Source organism: Leptidea sinapis, chromosome 28 (genome assembly GCF_905404315.1).
Source record: "Leptidea sinapis chromosome 28, ilLepSina1.1, whole genome shotgun sequence".
Classification (NCBI taxonomy): Eukaryota; Metazoa; Arthropoda; class Insecta; order Lepidoptera; family Pieridae; genus Leptidea; species Leptidea sinapis.
Window position 1 is genome coordinate 10,630,948 of NC_066292.1, and position 22,122 is coordinate 10,653,069.

At 36.9% G+C, this 22,122-nt stretch overlaps 1 protein-coding gene across 6 annotated transcripts in view; it reads left to right on the plus strand.

The window, feature by feature from the left end:
* The window catches only part of LOC126973149 (protein MTSS 2), a 195,460-nt gene that overhangs the window by 152,287 nt on the left and 21,051 nt on the right, over positions 1–22,122 (plus strand). For 5 of the 6 annotated variants that reach the window (XM_050820298.1, XM_050820300.1, XM_050820302.1 and 2 more), the window contains 11 exons: positions 547–763; positions 1,752–1,868; positions 2,109–2,216; positions 2,554–2,692; positions 3,107–3,201; positions 4,024–4,113; positions 5,903–5,996; positions 7,237–7,329; positions 8,095–8,201; positions 8,954–9,047; positions 10,025–10,158. In XM_050820298.1, the coding sequence (XP_050676255.1) occupies positions 547–763; positions 1,752–1,868; positions 2,109–2,216; positions 2,554–2,692; positions 3,107–3,201; positions 4,024–4,113; positions 5,903–5,996; positions 7,237–7,329; positions 8,095–8,201; positions 8,954–9,047; positions 10,025–10,158 (1,288 nt within the window). The remainder of the gene's footprint in view (positions 1–546; positions 764–1,751; positions 1,869–2,108; positions 2,217–2,553; positions 2,693–3,106; positions 3,202–4,023; positions 4,114–5,902; positions 5,997–7,236; positions 7,330–8,094; positions 8,202–8,953; positions 9,048–10,024; positions 10,159–22,122) is intronic. The other variant, XM_050820301.1, reaches the window with a different exon arrangement.

Genomic DNA, 22,122 nt, shown 5'->3' on the forward strand with positions numbered 1-22,122 from the left:
AACAGTTCTAAAGTTTTGTACATAAATACCATAACTGCTATCTCCCGTTAGGTGGGTGAGTCTTAGAGTTCTACCTTTTCCCATTATTTGATGCCTTTTGGATGTATCAGTTCGTTTTTAAAGATCTCGTAGAATAAACCATATAAACGGTTAAGAACGGTTTTTCACATATCACCACCGCCGAGTTAATTGACAGAGGGCGAAGTTGAAATTTCAGTGATATCAACTTCTCACTTGACTGCAGGTTTTTTAATATAATAATAATATTGACACACTTTTACACAAATTATTTTGCCCCAAACTAGGCATAGCCTGTACTATGGGTACAATACAACGATATATGTAATACAATATACTTATAAAACATACGTACATCCATTACACGGAAACAAAACTCCATATTCATCATATAAATGATGGGATTCGATCTCTGGGATATCTAGCTTAGTAGTCAGGGCCACTAACCTATCGTTCGTCGAGATTTCGACTCTAGATGAATGAAAGAAAAGAAAATTTCACGTATACAGTGATAGTTATCGGTTGTAGTACCCTGATGGAGCGCCTCATCACGCCTCTGACTGAGCGCGCGGACGAGTGGCGCCGCGGCTGCAACTCTTCGGGCGCTCTCGGCCGCGAACACGCGCGGGAGTGCAAGCGAGCACGAGCCGAGCTCAAGCGACGCGTGCACGAGGCCCAGCGACAGACGAGGAAGGCCAGGCGAGCCACGCCCGACCTGAAGCGTCGCGCAGATGTCTCCCTACAGGTATTCATTATTCTCTTTTGTTTATGAAAATAAGGGACGAGACTATCAGGTCCTTCAACTGATGGTAATTGATACGCCCTGCCCATTACAATTGTGCCGCTCAGGATTCTTGAAAAGCCCAAACATTCTGAGCGGCACTACAACTGCTAAGTTGTCATTTGCCTAGTAATTTCACTAGCTGCGGTGCCCTTCAGACCGAAACACAATAATGCTTACACATTACTGCTTCACGGCAGTAATAGGCGCCGTTGTGGTACCCATAATCTAGCCGCAAAGGAGCCTCCCACTGGTAAAAGCTCTCGCGATATCAAAAAAAAAATTCCTCTCACAACCTTTGTGGAGTCATCTACCGGCTACAGTGATTCTTAGATCCGAGATCGAATACTTTTTCACATAACGCACAGCTACTTTATAGAATAAATTGGCGGCTGCAGTTTTCCCGAACGATACGACTCAGGGACGGCGACTATTTCTGCCGCTAAGCAGTTATGTTTAAGCATTACTAGCTAGTGAAATGACTGGGCAAATAAGGCTTAAAATTTTATGTCTCAAGGTGATAAGCGCAGGCAGCTGCCGCTCAGATTGTTTCGGCTTTTCAAGAATCCTGAGTGGCATTGCAATATTATGGGCACGGCGTATCAATTACCATCAGTTGAACGTCCTGCTCGTCTCGTCCCTTACTGTCATAAATAAATAAGGACTTAGTCGTCTACTAAAATTTGTTTTTATTTATCTTTGTCGACATTTTTATAATATGGTAAATTCTGTATTTTAAATTAATTATCTATACAGCGACAGGACTGAAAATAAGTAGGCGATGAGGCATAACATAATATAAAACAACCTAAGGTGTAGCAAACCACAATCCAAGACATATTATCTCATAATTTAATTATTTTCTTATATCCCTTGTAAGTTTCTTAAAGACACTTGCATGCAAGTTAGTCCTGTTGTAGTAGATAGTTACATAAATAATCTCACGTTTCAGGATATCCAAGAACGGAAGGAGCAGTTAGAGGAGATGGAGGAAAAGGCGGTGAAGGCCGCTCTCATAGAGGAGAGGAGCCGCTTCTGTCACTTCGTGTCATTACTCAACCCAGTGGTGGTAAGTGGTACTTTGGGGGGGTTTGGAGTCCGGAAAAATCACAAAAGGGGGAATATTGAGATATCATGTGTATTTATTTTTTCATTAAGCTTCTGATTTGTAAATTCACTACCTAAATTCGAAATTAAAAATCTGGAAAATTATCACATATCACCAAGCCCCGTCCACTACTTAGAGACCTAAAGATTGAACACGCCTGTAATAAAACCGACGGCCCTTACGATTTATTAATGTTCGTAGGAGAGTGAAGTGGCAATGCTAGCGGAAGTGGGCCACCTGCAAGAGGGCACCGAGCAACTGGAGCGACACTCCACGGAACCCAGGAGCTTACCACCTGCCAGCTTACAGGTGAGAAGGTCTTACATACAAGAATAATGTAAATCATATAACAAAACTAAAGACAACTTTTATTATTGGTTCGAGTCTGCATGTCCGATATATCGTCTCCGTCCGCCCAAGACATACTAGCTAGTAAAATTACTGGGAAATGAGACTTAACAAGTTATGTCTCAAGATGACGAGAGCAATTATTGTAGTGCCGCTCAGAATTTTTGGGTTTTTCAGTAATCCTCAGAGGTACTGCATTGTAATCAGCTGAACGTCCTGCATTTTCATTAAAAAAAAATGGACGGATGCTTTAAGCCAAAATGGTTGTGAGTGTTTAAATAAGAAATAACTGTAATAGGTGATCTGCGACGTGAAGTGCTGCTACAGCGGTTGGGAGATATCATCAGCGCCACACTCGCCGTCTTCATCACGCCTTGGCAGCAGGAAGTCATCCCTCACGTCAATATGTTCGCTCACCGCTCACTCCGACAGACACGGTGAGTTAATAGTGATACATCAGCGTAGGACTAACACCCACTGAGGATGGTTGGTGATCATTTCGAATCACGTGTTTGTTTATAAAGTGCTATACTTATTGTATACTCTATGAACGTAACGATCTTGCAGCCAAATATTAAGTTATATCCCTTACAGATTTGCTAATACGACGACTGTCAGAACCATACCCAGTGTAACCTACAACCTGTGATCATGGTGTTGCTGAAAAAGCAAATTACGGCTTGTTAAAGAATTTCATTTACATTTAAATAACTTGTTATATTTAAATTAATTTAAGGGGGGATAATTTATAAATTTACAAGTAAAAGAAAATTTAAAGATGAAGTACCTACGTCATATATCTCGGTGTTTATGTGTGATATTGACTCTTAATATTTTGTCTTATGTCCTAGATTCAACGGTGAGTTGTTCCACGCCAATATCGAGTACATCGTCGGGAGGTGCCACACCTGCTCCCACAAGTGACTCCCTGCACTGTCTCACACAGGTAAGTCACATTGACACACAATACTGATAGATGTTGTTATGCTTTGAAATAATTTTTAGATGTCGATGAATGATTTATTATGTAGATTTTAGCTTGTTCAAAATCTATAGACATAGGTATGTACTTTGTTACCTTAACATTAAAACCAATATGTAAATCTAGAAGATGACTTGCGCCTTATAGTTAGCCGAAACCGATTTACCGCGCCTTAGGGATTCTCCGTGTTTGTTGTATGACATTACACGACAGCACGAACCGACCAGACTACCGGATCACTCGATTTATTTTGGAGTAGCTACTTTGTTTCGCATAGGTTACTGTCGAGAACTGGCGCCAATTCCCCCCCCCTACACTTAACAATCCTTAAAGATAATTTACCCTAGATTACCAGTTCTGCCAGAGTCGGAGAATCTCGCTCCGGCAACCCGTTCTTATTCTTGGGAGGCCAAAATACCGTTTATCGTTGAGAACAAAAGGGGGCAACAACACCACGGCACCCCGCTCCACGCTTAAAATGGAGTTCAGCAACATTAGGGGAATCTACTCCAGCTTAAACGCCGTCCGCCACCACCACGTCATCACGGTATTCCTTATCTTCTGATTCTAATCTTATGTCTGTTATGCCTTGTCCCCGCGTCGCTATTCTCAAACCTAAGGCGCGGTATAGAGGTTCCGGACAAACGGTACCATAAAACTGTTGAAGCGATCGATACGCTTGTCCTTTTTAAGTAAGAAACAGTAGTTCATAACTTTACTTGCTCAATGTCTGCTCGTTTCTCCAGTTTTAATTATAATTGTATGCTTTCTGTATACCTCCTGTAGTCACCGTTCCGGCTGGCGAGCGTATGCAGCTCAGACTCTGGTTTCCGATCACAGGATGCACTGCAGCGACCCTCGCTTTACGTAGATAATGTATTATTTTGTTTTGCTTATTTTTCTGCTTTTTAGTATTTCTTTCATTTTAATGTATTTATTTTTTAAGGAGTTTTATAAAATAATATTTTTTTTAAATATATAATATAGATTATAATGACTGTTTTTGTACACTTTTACAGCACGCAAAACCGCAATATTTTCGATATAATATACAGAATGGATTGCATATAAATGAAAATTCAAATCACACTGGTCTACAGAGTATAGTAAATTTAATAATTTAATTATAATCCCTAAATTATAAAAGTGACATTATCAAAGGAAATTATATATCAAAGTTGAATTTTTTGAATGAAGCGGCATCGTTAACAATTACGGAAGAAATGAAAATTGATTTAAGCATTTGAATTGAACTTTTAGAAAGTTCAAGTAATAAATACAGTTAATAACTTGAAACACACGCGCAAACAGCTGTGAAAATATCACTGCGAAAGGCACACACTTGGAATCGCCAGACACTCTGGGAGTTAGGACAGATATCCCGGAAGCTCGCGGTACACTGAATCAACGAATACCCAAAATTGGAAAAAAATAAAGTCGCTCATACAACACAATTCTAGTTTATCTATACTTTTTTTACACTTACTTAACAACAACCTAAACAAGGCATTTAAAACTAGTATTTTTGTGTTATTCGAATGTTTTAATATTTTTAACAATTAATAAATTATTGAATGGATGTAATGTAAAAAAGAGTTTATTTTTGTAAGTTAATAAGTTAATACTTACGAAAACACTGTTTTCTGAATGATTTCCTGATAGCGAACAGGTAAGTTGTTACGATTTCTGATAGGTAACGCTTTGGGTGCTTTCAAATTACGTAACAAGTGAAATAAGTAATAAATTGTTTTTGTTCAGATCTTCTTTATTTACAATTATTATCTCTAAACTATTTCATAATTTATAAAAACAAACATAAAATCCTTTAAAAACTTAGGGTGCACTGTTTTTACAATTATCATTACAGAATAATTTCAAATTAAACAGCTTTTTATTTTTCGATCACAATTCCCTTTATAGGAACCTAATAATTAGCCAAAATTCGAACGTTGCCTTTGAAAAGTGCCGCCACCAAAGAAAAGCCGCCACAGTGCGCCGGCACGTATATTATAGACAAAACACATGGTCGGATTTGGTACGGCCGGACCATCTGCATCGGACGAACGCCTCGCACCATTTAGTCCGCAGTCATACTCGGTACAGTTCGGACGATAATAATAATAATTTTGTGTGAAGAACAATACAATATACCATCGAATATGGTTCGGTACCGGACCGCGTCTGATAGGTCGGCCGCACCAAATCCGAAAATTTGTTTAGGCTATAAATCACGAAACAGGGCCTTACTCTTTGGTGGTGGCGGTTTTCAACATTGACCTAGTGACCCAATTCTATAGCACGTCTAAATTTGCTCAAAATGAAAAGTCTATTTCTTGCATTCATCAGCAAATGCGCTAAAAATATGTACCTTCATTTATTTCATATATTATGTATAATATATAAATCCTAATAGGTACTGTGTAATATATTAATAGGTTGGGGGAAAAGTTCCTTCACATTTTATATGAAAAAAAATAATATATTTGTTTTCAAAGTTTACTTATATTTAAGTCCAGTATATGTATACATTGTTATTGATATAATACGGACAATCCCAAATAATAAATATTTTTGAAGAGATTTTTTTTGTTAGTTTGTATTTTATTTTAGAAAAAGTTGTTGTCAACCTTAAAAGAGTGCAATAAGGTTTCCATTATGTTTTCAGGGCTCGGACAATAACAGCGTGCACAGCGATTGTCTCACACCGTCGAAGACTGGAGACGACCAAACAGACGAAGGACACGATTTGATGAATTCTGGTGAGTGATAAGTTATAAATGTATTTGTTGGTTTTATTAAATTGTGTGTCTATCTTTTACAATTGATTGTGATGAAATTTTCCCGCTTGTTGCTTTCACTTGCGGCAAAGGTTATAAAAGCATTGTCAAAGTCCAAAATTAAAATAGTATATAATAAACTGTGTCCCCTTAAGAATACAGAAGAATCACAGAAGTGGAGACTTCATCAAAGTTCGGGTATATGATATACGATTAATATTATATTATACAACTATTTTTTTGTTCTACATTCATAAAGTATTGTGAATACTAGTTTGTTTCAACTAGCATCAAACCTATCCTATACCATACATGAGACATTCTGAGCTCTCTCACGATCACTCTTCAACTGGTGCACACTTTCAGTTCATCCCGTCGATTCCTCTATAAAATCTTCCCTTATCTTTTTAAGCAATAGGAGGCCCAATGGCTCTGATGGTTTATGTAATTCATAGGTGATGTATCCTTGCAAAACCACGAAATTCAGACGAGCGCTGACAAACCTTTTCTATATATAATATATTTTAACTTATGTTTTACAGTGTTCCGTACGTTCAAGTGAAAAAACTCAACGGAACTTACAGTGTACAGCGTAAAGACAGCGTAAAGAGAGAAAGGAACAACTATAACGTAGATACAGCGAGTTAGGAAAGAAAAGCGAATCAATGATTACTGTAACGTTTTTTTTAATCGATTTAAACTGTAATTTTGATTGACAAGTCGTAATAAGACTCCTTGGTATATTAAATATTAAAGTACTAGGCACACATTGACAAATCAAAATTGGTTACGCGTAATCGGGCTGTCACGCTAGTATATTCTAAGTCTATGGTGATAGGGTTTTATTTTTATTAAAATAAGGTACGAGATGAGCTCGACGTTCAGCTCATGGTAATTGATACGCCCTGTTCATTACATTGCCGTTCAGGATTATTGAAAAACCCAAAAATTATGAACGGCACTACAATTGCGTTCGTCACCTTGAGACATAAGATGTTAAGTCTCATTTGCCCAGTAATTTCACTAGACACGGCGCCCTTCAGATCGAATAATCATTACACGTTATAGCTTCACGGCAGAAATAGGCGCCGTTGTGGTACCTATAAACTAGGCGGCATCCTGTGCAAAGGAGCCTCCCACTGGTGTTCCACTGTATACCCTCTTGTAACTATTTTGTGTAGTGTGTATTGAAGTAGAATAATAATGATGGACTAAATGACAGCATCGGCGACGTGGCCAGACCTGAAGGACACCGCGCAGTTCGAGCGAGCAGCCAGCGCGATCATGGCAGGCCGACCACACACTATATCAGCCGGTATGGATAGGTCGCCATTAGTGGCGACGATCTAATCACTAATAAATCCTAGGCTAATAATTGCCATATTATACATTAGTACACACACACCAGCACCCACATACATTTTTCATCACACATTCTTAACTAAAGGTTCTACCTCAATAAAATGTTGAAGTAGGGATAACAAGGGAGTTGTCATACTGGATCATGCAGGGCAAACCTGTGAGCTATTAAGTTGGCATAGCGACATCCCCATTCTGCACGGACGCACGCCAATAAGGGAAGATATTAGTAGGATTATGTATGTAATCTTAATACTTTTCTAGTTTGAGTACACTTGTGTAATAGTAACAATTTTACAAATTCTGATCCTCAAATCTAGGGGTGAGGTCCTGGTGATCTTTAACAGGGTCACACCTACTTAAGCTCCTCATAAATACCAGCTGTTACAAAATACCTATGTAGGTATCTTCTGCATGAGTTTAAGATCTTTTGTGAAGAAAAATTAACAGACACATTAATAATATTATATTGTGCGTTGTAAAGTTTATCGCGATAGACAAACTCAAAACGCAGTATGGACGCTGCGAATTAATTATTTTCAAGTATTTTATCAGTCAAAAATAGGAGAAAAAGCAAGGTGAAGGCAACAGTCAATGATAACTTTAGATAGTTTATACGTCCAGATTGACTGTATTAGCCTCTATTTTCAGCATGCATGCACACTAAAACAAAGTGACTAACGTATCGCGAGTGTTATATGTATTATCTTTTATAATGCAGGTACAGATAGGACACATTGCCGTCCTGCTCTAAGCGTGCATACGTTTTCGAGTGCGAGCGAGAATGCGCGAGACACGTCGATATACGCGCGGCCGCCTCTACCTACAGTGAGTATAGAAAATATTGTGGACTTAATTAAATTCATGTTTAATTAATTTACGATAAGAATTATTACGACATACGAAGTAGCCAGTCGGCTAACAGTAGGCTGCACTACTCTCTCTCAGTACTGACCTCTACTATATAGTACTGGACTGGCGGCTGTCAAAGTGCTTTTGTGCCTGTTTGATATTCGCCATTTTGGCGCTGTTGGCCATGTAGCGAGAGTCTGCGGTACTAAAACTAGTGATGACAACCTCAGCTAAAGAAACATCGATAGAAAACCTATTTACAAAATAAAAATGTGTACTTTATTACGTTGATTCTTGAAGTATAAATAACACGGAAACCGAACGAAATTAATTCTAAATGCAAATAGAGTATTGTGCGTTAATTTGCAGTCATTTGTATTATACGTCAAATTAGTTCTCTGGCCGCTCGCGAGTGGCGCTTCAAATAGGCACAAAAAATTTGCTGTGAAACATATGGAACAGCCTGTCCAGTGGTATTTATACAGGTCAGTGGTGGTAGGCTGTCATTAATTAGTGACAGCCTGTAACAAATAGTGTTAGCCTTTATGAAGGATAACGGACTACTTATAAGTCTTACGCCTAGGAGCACGGTTAAACCGGTTTTAACCGTGTGAGTTTATGAAACAAGAAAACGAATACAAGGGGCCGCACTTGTCAAAATTGTCGATCGCTCGAAACTCAAAACTCACCTCACTGTTCTAAAATTTAAATGAAATAATACATTTCAGCGATGTTCATCTTTGGAGAGGCCAGTCATACCCGCCAAGACAAACAGTGACTTCAAACCCAAGCCGTCCTCGCTTCCGGCACATCTTACTAAAGGTAAAGTTACAAGTTTTAAGGGAGGATTCTTTGAGCAGGACTACATTTCTAATGTTGGTATAGTTCGCACCATGTCAGAAGCATTGAGTAGCAGCAGTGGTGGGGGTGAGTTTGCGCATGTGTACAGTCACGCATAGAAACAATCCACGAATACTCACGACATTTTAATGGAAAGTGTGCCAATATTATGTCAAGGTTATTGTACGTGAATGTATTTGAAGCGCCTACAGATTAATAGCGCAGTGCATTTGACATACGACGCACTTCCCCCCCTCCGCACTACTTATTTACCGCCGATTTCATTGTTTTGCGTCGTTATACCTATATAATTGGCTAACAAATCATTCTTAATTCTAATATTAAATGATTCTTTGAAATCTGATACACAGAAACGTCTCGAAGCCTTTGAGATGTGGTCGCCGTCAACAAGGGAAAAGTTGAATATTTCGGCCACGTCTTGAGACACGAGAGTTACCAACTGCTCCAACTTATAATGATGGGCAAAGTAGGAGGCAAACGACGCGCTGCAAGAATAAAAAAGTCCTGGTTGCGTCACATCAGGGAATGGGCGAAGATTGCCAGCGTAGAAAAACTATTTCGTTTGGCGCAAGACATATTTTTTATACGCATAAATAGGGTTTTAGCTTTTTTAAGTTAATATATACTTGCCTGGTTAAACGTGATTTCACGCAAAAAAACTTAACGCCATCATCGCTTGTCCAAAATTTTTGGGGTGTTTCCGGGATGTTACTAAATGGGTACCTTCAAAATAAGCGCGTACTCCTTCCTGTGATTCCTCTGTTGTTGCAAGAGAATATGGGTAGCGGTGATCACTTTGTTACCGGGTGATCTGTACGTTCGTAAAAATGGACTTCATCAATCAATATCTATAAATTACCATCATCACTTGTGATTAAACGAGCAAAGCTTGGTCTTTCAGATTTAAATAATAATTTAGATTACGATATATATTATAGAGATCACACAAGCGCTGTACGTCAACATGTCTGAGCTGGCGACCATGGCGGCGTCCAGGGCGCAGCAACAGCAACAACAGCAACAGCAGCAACAACAACAACAACACAGCAACGAGAGTGCGCAACAAGAGAAGGTGAGTGATCTAAATCCAATTATGTATATTAGGGATGAGTAAAACAATACAAAACTATTAATTATCGTTATATTATACTAGCCGTTCCCGCCTGCTTCGCTGGGCGAATTTTAAAAGGAGTTAAATTAAACAATAAAAAATAAGTAGCCATAAACCATCTAGGATAAATTTTTCATCCAATGGTGGTAGTTTCATGTCGATACGATCAGTGGTTTAGGCGTGAAAGAGCCTCAAACAAAGACCATTTTCATTGCATATATATACAGATAATTTAATCTCTACAGAGCTTATATGACCTATAAGAGATTTCCACGTATATAGTCACTCATCACGATATCTCTGGAACCATTAGGCGTAGAGACTTGAAATTTGATAGGAATATTCCTTTCGCCGAGAAAAAGGTAAGGATTTTACGAAATTCCACCCGCTAGAGTTTTTTTTAATATGAACAGAACAACGTCTGTCTGGTCAGCTAGCATAATATAAACCTATGACTTCTTAACATACTTCAGAAAAGGACATTTTTAATCTGTGTATATTTTTTATGTTGGTTACCTCAGACTCCGCTATGGACCAATTTGGAAAATTGTTTTTATACAGGGTGTCCCAAAACTCAACGATAACCTGTTACCGGGCGAGAGGCCAAGGTATACCAGTTATGAAAAAAATAAGAAAATAAATCTATGTCACTTAGTCAAGCGATGATAGACATTTTTCGAAAATTTTAAAAATTTGACACCCTTTGTCGCATTTTACAGTGATTTTTTTAATAATGTTATCTCAAATAACAGTGCTATTAATGGTAACCACAAATGAAAGTAATAATCATTGTTAACTAAGTAAAATAAATTAAATTTTGACGAGTTATGGTTTATAAAATTTATGTCAGTCAACTTTGACACTCTACGTTGGAAAAAAAATGTACTACACTACCTATGGCAAGTTTTTTTAAAGATGGCCCATTTAGTCTAGATTTCAAAATAGTACAATACTTGCCACTTTTCTTGCCAATAAAACTGCTATTTCGTATTTTTTGCGAATGGAACTCATGGAAAATTTAATCAAAATAAAACGGTAAATTATCGTAACGCTTTATTATCCTCCTAAAATTAAAGCAGATGCTCAAATTGTTTCCCTTCAGCACGAATACAAGCTCTGTATCGCCTCAGAAATGACCTGTTGACCAGTCTTGCAAATCTCCTCCCATTGATTTCTTCTGATGCTGCATCAATTTTTTGGCGCAATTCTGTTACATTTTGAATTGGTTTTGAGTAGACCTTTTCTTTTATGCATCCCCAGTAAAAAAAGTCTACTGGATTCAGGTCTGGGGACCGAGGGGGCCATGAAATTGGTCCAAGGCGTCCGATCCATTTACCGGGATATAATTCGTTTAAATATTCTCTTACAGGCCGGGCATAATGTGCTGGGCAACCATCTTGTTGATACCACATTTCTCTGTAGATGTTGAGTGGTACATCTTCTAGCAATGTCAGCAAATCATTTTGAAGAAATTGCAAGTAGGTGGTGGCGCCATCTAAATTTTCAGTGAATTCAAATGGTCCAATTATTTGACCATTTAATATTCCTGTCCACATGTTGACTTTAAATTGGTATTGGGATCGATCCTCACGCATCAAATGCGGGTTTTCCGTATGCCAACTATGAAGGTTATGTAAGTTTAAATAACCATGTCTTTGAAATGTCGATTCGTCAGTCCACAAAACTTTATTTAGAAAATCCGGATCTTCACGAATTTTCGCTAACATGGTTCTGCAGAAATCAACTCTGGGTGCGTGAGTGATCACGTGGTAACAAGCTCTGCACACGTTGTACATGGTAAGGATGAAAATCGTATCGTTTTAAAATTCGATGTGCGGTACTCTTCGCCACACCCGTTGCAATTTCAATCGCACGTACTGAGGTACTGGGGTCATTTTCAACTTCATTCAAAACTTCAGCGTCGTAGTTTCCTTGAGATGTCCCACCAGATGTACAAGCACTGGGTAATCGTCCTTCCGAGTATGATGCGTGCACATTTTGGAAGACACGACAATCTGGGTGCCGCTCCACATTCGGGTACCTCTCCCGATACAGTCGAGCTGCCGCAGAGGCATTACAATGGCACTCATATTTGCATATTCTTGCGGTGTGTACAAATGCGGCATGTTGTTCACACACAGTTTGCACAGCACAAAGTCCAAAAAACAAAGCCAGAGTCGTCAAGTACGGATAGAGTATCTAGTCCAGGGTAACACAAGCCAAAGTCGATAATACGAAAGTGACACGATTACAAGAGACGCGCAGTAAACGAAGAAACGATGCGTACTAAATGTTATTGTTTAAATTTTATTATGAACGACTGATGAGTCGTTGTGAGTGAGACGGATAGTGACGTCTCGTTTTGACAAATACCATAACTACTATCCATTTCTTTTTATCACTTTTGTTCATTACAAATTATGGAGACTTCGAACTTTTCAAACAAAAGAATATCAGGTATTTTTTTTTACTGAGGGATCCCTACGCATAGCATACGAAATAGCAGTTTTATTGGCAAGAAAAGTGGCAAGTGTTGTACTATTTTGAAATCTAGACTAAATGGGCCATCTTTAAAAAAACTTGCCATAGGTAGTGTAGTACATTTTTTTTCCAACGTAGAGTGTCAAAGTTGACTGACATAAATTTTATAAACCATAACTCGTCAAAATTTAATTTATTTTACTTAGTTAACAATGATTATTACTTTCATTTGTGGTTACCATTAATAGCACTGTTATTTGAGATAACATTATTAAAAAAATCACTGTAAAATTGTGAAAATTGCGATCACAGTACCTAAAAATGCGACAAAGGGTGTCAAATTTTTAACATTTTCGAAGAATGTCTATCATCGCTTGACTAAGTGACATAGATTTTTTTTCTTATTTTTTTCATAACTGGTATACCTTGGCCTCTCGCCCGGTACCAGGTTATCGTTGAGTTTTGGGACAGCCTGTATATTTATTTTTAAAAATTATAAATGACAAGATTGCTGGTCAGGATTTCACCATTCATAAATTGTGGCAAATCGAGTTACCTAACAAATTTACATACTAGGAGATTCACAAACTGAGGCTGAAACATGCAATATATTTTCAACCCTCCCACTTCAATTAGGTTCGTTACCCCGTCAATATTTACCAATAATACATTTTAATCATACTGAATGTACTAGAATACATACACCTAGAAATAATGTAACGATTTTTGCAGGTTAAAACCGTTGCAATGAATAATATTAATGAATATTCCTCTATGACGCGAAAAAAATAAATAAAAACGAAATTAATATAACTAAAACATAGTTGATTGACACAATCGAGTTATCTTAATTTAAAAGTATTTTAGGAAAAACTTTTAAATTAGTCGAAGGATTATTTATTTTTCACAATATAATATTAATTAAGTTCTAATATTTTCTAATCAACTGATTTTATTATTTGGGTATTTGTTAAAAAATAATATAGGTATTATAGATTAAAATAGCATATTTAACCATTAGAGCTGTAAAGTCAACGAAACGTCGGGTTAAATAAGAATATGTTATTTTAGTGTACTTACACGTATTAATCAAATAAAAAATAGTATATCTCATTAGTAGAGATGAAAAGATATGCAGTAAAATAAGTTGAAAAAGACGAATAACAAGACTAAATAAAGCGTATTAACTTTATTATTAGTACTTATAAATAAATATTAAATATAAACATTTTTGGTCCTTACTGTATTTTTAACAATTAAAAAAAATACTTAATTTAATATGAAATTATTACTGGCTAAAAGTATCTCTTTATTTAAAGTATGTCTACAAGAGAATATAATTAAATTCGTAAATATCTACAATCCTGTACAAGTAAACTGAAACAGAAGTGTAAAGAGTTGATAGGTTGAAACTGTATATAGGCTGTAATCCCATTTTCGCCTGTACCGGGTTAAAAGAGATAACATGTGCGCCAAATAATCAGGAACTAATCCCTGTTAGCGCCATATAACATTCTTTTATGTTTGTGTATAAAATAAATCGATTGAGAGAGGTTTTTGTAATGTTATCAAACAACAAGAGATATTGTGTTTGTCAGTTTTTAAATAATTAAGTCGCTGTGTGTTCTCACTTGCAAAAATGCTACCAGTCATGCGAAGAAATCGAATGGTATTTACCTTAGATCATTTATACATCTAGAGAGACTATGACAGCTGTGAAAACTTCGAAAAAATTGACATTAGAACTAACCTCTATTTTGAGCAATTCACGCACATTAACACAAAGTGTCATAGAAATCGCGAGTGTAAGACGTAGCTTGTTACGCACACTAAACTAATAATCCTGGCCTGTTCTTATCAGTTGTCTAACAGCAAGAGACTTTATCTAGATGTATAAATCATCTAAGGGTATTTTTAGATTTTAGCTGAAGAAGCACATTTTCAATTAATTTTATAAAAATATTGGATTTAATGTATAGGCGCGAGCAGGGAGTTATTTTCGACACAATGCACTGCATAGATATGTGGTTGAACACTCCTAATGGTTTGTTCTGTATTCTGAGATTGCGGTACTTATTTGTGTTTAGTATGGCCGCACCAACGTGCAGATGCTAGAATGCCTAAGTGTAAACAATTTGTTATTTTAAAAAGTGATATCCCTCACTTCTGGGATTAATATAATAACCAAATTTATGTACGATACGGGACAAACCTTTCGGGTTCCGTTCGAGCGCTCTACCAACTGAGCCAACCGGTCAAGTGACGTATGGTTCCTAAATCTTTACGTCACGTCATACGCGGGTTTGAGTCCCGCATCGTTCATAAATTTTGGTTACAAAAATGCCTAAATGAAGTACCTACATGAGGATCTGCAAAAATAACCACCTTAGTGTCTTTATTTTTTGATTATATACCAGTTTCTGCATAATTATGTATCTTATCTTTGCCTTCCGGTATTGAGACTGTATTTTTTACTTCTGTGCTCTTTACACCTCATCATTTGCCCCTTATGCTGTCAATGTACCTAAATAACGACTTTTAATGTGGTAAGTATAATTAAAATTATGTACTATCTACAGCTTACACACTTATATGGAAGTATCAAATACTCTCATATTTGTTTCTTTGTCGATATGATACCTGGGCTTGCGCGCTGAACTCAAGGATCTGCAAATAACGTAGAAATTAGCAATTAATTCTAAACGAAAACAAAAGGGTCCTAGAATGTTTGGTTGGAACGGACTGACTTATTTCTTCGAGAAAAGATCAATTTGCGAAGTCCTCAACGCGTTCATCACGATAATTCTATTAAAATGTTTGATATTTGTGTCACTTTTCGAATGTGATCCTGTCTGACCCATTTGAAAGCACATGCCTCAAACCTGAGTGAAACGGGCGCAAGAAACTCATTGTTTTTAAAATAAAAAATTGGAATGCTTCTTACTGATATAAATTAATATTTAATGTTAATATAAGGAATCATTTAGAGCAAAATTCTAAGAAATTAATATCTTGACTGTTGCTTGTTAATATATTCTTGATAATATAATGTATGTTCACAGGCACATAAGTGAATTTGCTAGAAACTGTCATAACCATAATGTCAACACCAGGAACAGACATAGAGCTATAATGCCTACTACTCGGCCATTTCTAATTAATAATCTTTCTAGTTACTAAGTCTTTTGTGGGGCGATGTTACAACAAGATCCCAGAAAATGACCGCCCTCAGGATATTAAATTATAAGTTTATTGTACTTTGTAAACATATTTTTTCGATAAAAAAAAGCCCGCTGAGTTTGTTGCTCCCATTCTTCTCAGATCTGAGGCATACGTTTTGGAATGGGTGGGAGTTGTTGACTTCAATAAGTGATGTCACATTATATTTTGAATAAAAATATTTGAATTTGAATTTAATAATTTATTGTATTTTAGTAAATATATTTGTTTGCACATATCGTACATATTATATTGTTTTATATTAATAAGTTTTATAGCCTATGCTGCTTATTACACACACTCTTGTAACAGTAACAAGTGGTGAAGTAGCTACATGTTTATAATGATTGTAAGATTAGTGCGCATCACGCTAAATATAAATGCAAAAAATATAAAACTACCTTCAAATATTATTATTATAAGAATTGTTTGGTTATAATATTCTTGGCATTCTTATCCGGTGAAAATTGCAGAATTGCCTTACGAAGGTTCTGGCAAGTTAAATGGTCCTTTAAATTGTATTACTTAACTAAATTTGCAGGAAACAGCGCTAGTATTATCAGCTGTCCAGTTGATGATTGCCTAGATTCTAGAATGAAGGGATTACTTATGAATCTTACAATTTATCCCAGTTGAACTTCGATGCCAATGATTCGGAGAGTTGTCCCTCTTTTAGCTGCTTCTTAACGACTCTCTCCACCAACCGTAGAGATGAAAAAACATTCTGCACACTGGAGGGTTGACGGTTACGAGATGACACCTGGAATTATAATGATCGAAAATTTCAATAAAATTAAACCAAGCAATGATTTTATAACTACGTTAGTTTTTGCGCTTGCCTTGCAAAACGTCTTTTTTACTGCCACTAGTAGTATTCAAAAACTATTGGTGATTTGCTTTCCTTTCTGTATATCTGCGATTCTCACATTAAATATATACAATTCTCGCGTGCCTCCCACCGTTGACCGTCCGCGTCAGTCACAATAACTACAGGGAATGGTCACGAAGCGAGACTCTCGATAAGCACATACCCACAGATTATACTTTACATACGTATCAACAGAGCTTACTTATCCATTGTAATAGTGCTCAATAAAAGGTCCGTATTGCAGAAGGCGTAATCTACGATAAAGTGTTTTGTTGTCACCTTAATCCGTTTATAAAGACAGATACAATAAAAAACTGGGTGATAGAGTACGTATTGAGAAGCTTTGTGTACGACAACCTAACACACAAAACAGCGACTATCAACATAATATAATATATTTTTAAGCCGATTCAAAAGAGAAGAGAATTTAAGATGGAATCGTTCATCATTATTTCTTTCTCACAAACTAGTATACGAGGCAGTACAGCGTGAAAAAACTAGTACTATTTAAACAATGACTCAAAATATTTAGATCAGTATCGGCATACTCGGCGTCGATATATCAAGCGACGTTCAGTTTGTTCGTGATTTGGAAATGAAGGCCAAACTGACCTTTAAAAACTTGGTGTACACAGTAAGGCGTGACAGTATTTCAAGACACCTTGAGGTGGCTCGAAGTGAAGTACTGCTATATATGGTTATATAAGGCGCACATTAAGCCTCACATGGAGTACTGTTCTCACCTCTAGACGGCCTTTCCCCAGTACCAGATTCTTTAATTTGACTGCATTCTAAGAAGAGCAGCTCGTATCATCGACGAGCAAGTCATCTCCGATCGGGTTGATTCTTAGACGTTGCGTACGGATGTGGGTTCTCTCTGCATCTTCTACAAAGGCCTCCCCCAAATATCTCCACGACGATCGGTCCTGCGCTGCCCCCATCCAATGTGTTCCGGCGATCGTTACCAGTTCGTTGGTCCATCTTGTGGTACTACCAACACTGATTCAATTGTAACATTACATTTTTTTGCTTACTATAGGTACTGATCTAATAAAAAATAAAAGCCGCTCTTTAGATTTATTGTCTCTATTGACTAGGCCTATAATTACCATTATTTCGACGGCTTCGAACAGCTTGTCAAGTTCCTTTTTCTCGGTCGTTGTCATATTATGCTCCTCGGCTGCGAACACGCCAGTGTCTTTTAGCTTTCGCACAATGGAGTCCAGTGACGTCACGGGATTCATGTCGACCAGCTCTCCGGATTTGTACGCCGCCTTCTTTTCGTCGACCACCCGAGGACTGCAATTATGTAGAAAAGCTACTATAGCTAAAAGTTTGTTTAATTTAGGGCGTATCCATTGACGAGCACGAATCTTCAAGTTTTCTTTAGTGATACGTGAAAGAGTCCTAGCGGGAATCATCGTTTCTCGCGATTTTTTTTTATTTCCTTACAGGATTTTGGTGCAGAATTCGCAAAATCCTTGCATATCAGAACGCCTCCGCCACGATTTTTAAAGGTCTTCGACAGAGGATGTGTTGGTATATAATATACGGATATAATGATGTACAAACATTTTAAGAGTTTTTGAAATTCACTTGACTTCGCCATACCCACATTGTGCAACGCAATCGCTGCAGTTCTGTCTATTTCAAACACCCTATTAACTCATGTAAAATGGTGGGAAATCATAGAAGGTACTAATTAACATAAACAAATAATATGTAACACGTATTAAAGTATTTTCTTTGATTAGTGATTTTTTCCAAAAACACCCAAATTGCAATAGAGAAGACGGTCTTAAACTATCTAACACCTGTGATCCAATAATCTCTAAATTAAAACCCACAACTACACATACCAAAAAAGAAGAGGACACTGTCAGTTAATTATGCCAAAACCCATATCTCTATAGCAAATACCACCTTCGAAGCAATAAATGGCGCTAAACTTCATAATGACAAATACTATCTTTAACTCATTTCAGTCCCCCTGAAAACGAGATCTGGAATGATCTTGAAACATCTGGTTAACTAAGATAATAATAAAAATGTAACTTTTACGCAAAAATCTAATATAAAACAAAGTAACAATCACACGCGTTTTAATCCATTTAGTTTTCAATTACACATTTAGTATTCAACTGTTAAAGAAATATTTTTTCTCTGTTTTTGATGAATTAATAAAATAGTTATAACCTAAAAAAATATTGAATTATGGTCAAGTTACTGTTGTTTTAAGGTACGGCTGACAACCCTATCATATAAATGCAATAAGGAACGCAGTGTTAATCAAAGCGAAGCGGACGCAGTACTTATATTTTATTATTTACGGTTATTCGATTCTCAGAATGCGTTTGATGGATTTCTTTGAACTCAATCGATACTATATACGTAGCGCGGCGTTTTACGTAGTTCAGTTAATGTACTCTTTATGACCACCGATGGTTGGGCATGGAATGACGGATACGCCGATTAACCATAAAAAATATTATAATTTCAAGAAGGTAGGGACTGCAGATTTCTACGCTTGACGGAAGGGAGAGAGAGAGGACAAGAGAGGATGGGCGGATGTGATTGTTTCCGTTTTTTTAAAACATGTAACGATTTTAGTAAATGTTTATAAAATTTTCTTTGTAATCCAATACTACCATAGGGTCAGCCTTGGGCATCTCAGCTATTGTAGCCTGATTTAAAAACTAATCTATATATACATTACATGTTATAAAAATATCGTAATCGTGCCCTGTTTGTATATTAGACGTCTTACTTTATGTAACCAAAGCCAAAAAATCGTTTTGAGAATTCTGTCTGCTTGTATTGCATAAATATAATCTCTGAAACGGCTAAACCGTAGAATGACACAGATGTACTACGACAAGTTGACCGTATTTAGCAGCCTAGTGAAACCCTCTAGGAAAAAAGCGATTTACTCGATTGTATGATACGTACAGTCATTGATAAATTGACAGATGACGGAGATAGCCGATGTAAACTTCGTTTTAAACAACTGTTCACTTTCAAACTTAGCCGGATTATACTTCGTCACCAATCGCCTAAATGTAATTACTTTTTTTTTTTTATGAAATAGGAGGACAAACGAGCCTACGGGTCACCTGTTGTTAAGTGATCACCGCCGCCCACAATCTCTTGCAACACCAGAGGAATCACAGGAGCGTTGCCGGCCTTTAAGGAAGGTGTACGCGCTTTTTCTATTACTATTACTACTATTTCAAACTTATGTCAAATCACTGTACGTTTCATACTAAACTAAATTTCAATTTGCACTTAGGCAGCCGCTTATTGCATAATATTTACACCCTCTTTGGTATTTAGTGTTTCATTTATTCCAATCGGTTCACTATCAAAATATGATTTGGCGGGTTACAGGGGCCCCATAATATATAAATATAAAATTCTTATAAATACTCACCATCCTGATATCGTTAGTAGATTCACCAGCAATCTGCAATAAAAACAACAATTAATAAAAAAACGGCCAAGTGTGAGTCGGACTCGCATGGTATCGTATGGATAATGTCGTACAAGTTATATTATATACAATAATACGCTTTGCACCTGTTTTAAACGTTTTTACATTTGCACGACAGCCATATTTTTAGAAATCGCCATCTTTTTTTTATTATTTGAAGTTAACCCCGCAATTGTATCGTAGGTACATATTGTCCGCACTCTGCGTACACGCGTTATTTGATGCTCAAATACTCTCCTACCTTCTTCCCTTGTAGTGCTAATCTTCTAAGCCACTTGTCGTTCTTATCATTTATCTATATTAAACGAACAGCCCCGCGATTTTGCCCGCTTAGATTTTTCAATTGAAAAAAGCTTTAATGGGTTTAATTTTTTTTATTTTACTAAAATAACAGCTCAAATTGCCAGCTCATGTCACATCTATGTGCGAGTGAAATTCACGTACACTTCATTTAAAAAATCTTGACATAATCTTGTAAAATATATCATTTAGAATTTGTTGCCTTTTCATATATTTGTGTACAATTTTTTTTTCGAATGTCTGGTAATGATAATAATATGCATTGGCAATTTAAGTGTTTACACTTAGGCTATGCCGATAAAGATTCTTTAATATCGTGTTGACTGTTTTGTGGTACCGAGTGATAAACATTGAAACATTCTCGCTGACTTTTGCGGCTAGCTTCAAACATCCTTGTGTGTTTTAGCACTATTTGAGTTTCGGTCTGAAGGGCGCCGTAGCGAGAAACATAACATTAATATAAATATATTTAGTAGAGGCTAGATATCCAAAAATCCGCTGTAAAAAGCTGATTAAGTCCTGCGATTATTGTAATGTGGCTCGACGACATCAGATGACTGGAGTTTATAATTAGAAAATTCCAAAGAAGCATAAAACCTCTATCGCCGATGTAATAAAGGCCACGAACTATTATATATTTTTCTGCTGCAAAAGCAGAGTGCACTTTATTTGTTTTGTTATTGTCGGCAGTGACTTACAAGCACATAAAACATTCTATATTTAAAATTTTAAGTGATGCATGCATATGGGAGCCGAAAAGACACAAAGGATTGCTCAGCCATGGACGGCAGCTAAGATGAATTCGCGATGGCTCTTAAGCTCTGAAATGCAGGTGTTACACCAGTGCTTATTGAACTTTAGTTATATTCAATTGTGTCCTGTTCGCTGGGACAACTGCAAAAAGGTGGAACAAGTTTGCAGATTTTTATTAATAGGAGGTGAAATCCGATTGAAGAACTGTCAAACCATTTCCCCCACGTGCTATATCAACAAGTTGTTTTTTAAACGTCATCACAATTAATCGTATCGCTCGAAGACTCGATGAATTTAACCGCTCGAAGAGGCTAGATTCCGAGGTCATACAGACGGTCATAGCTCTGGGGCTAAGGCTTTTGACTTGAGTCTGGTTTGTTTTCACCGTCCATGTACAGAATAAGTAGAACGAACATAGATCGTATATTTACGTCGAGGTGTAAGGCAAACAAAAAACATATCCGATGTATAAGAAACTGAACCGACTTCTATAGCAGGAAAATTAACGGCGAGTATATCTAAAATTTAGGCCTAGTAAGCTACATTGTTATGGTGTCTGAAACCTTGCAGGACTGACAATTGAACCTGGATGGCGGATTATGGTTACAAGGTTACAAGTCAAACAAGGGACCAGATTATGTTCAACGAACATTTTGCAAGTTTTACAATATGTACGGAGCAAAATCTTCGATATACACGATACGTCTATTCTACTAATTAAAAGTTACTCAGAGTGCTGGATTTTTTTCGATGATCTCTGAAGGATCGCATTAGAAATCCGACAAAGAGCTAAACTCACCGACTCACCATAGTC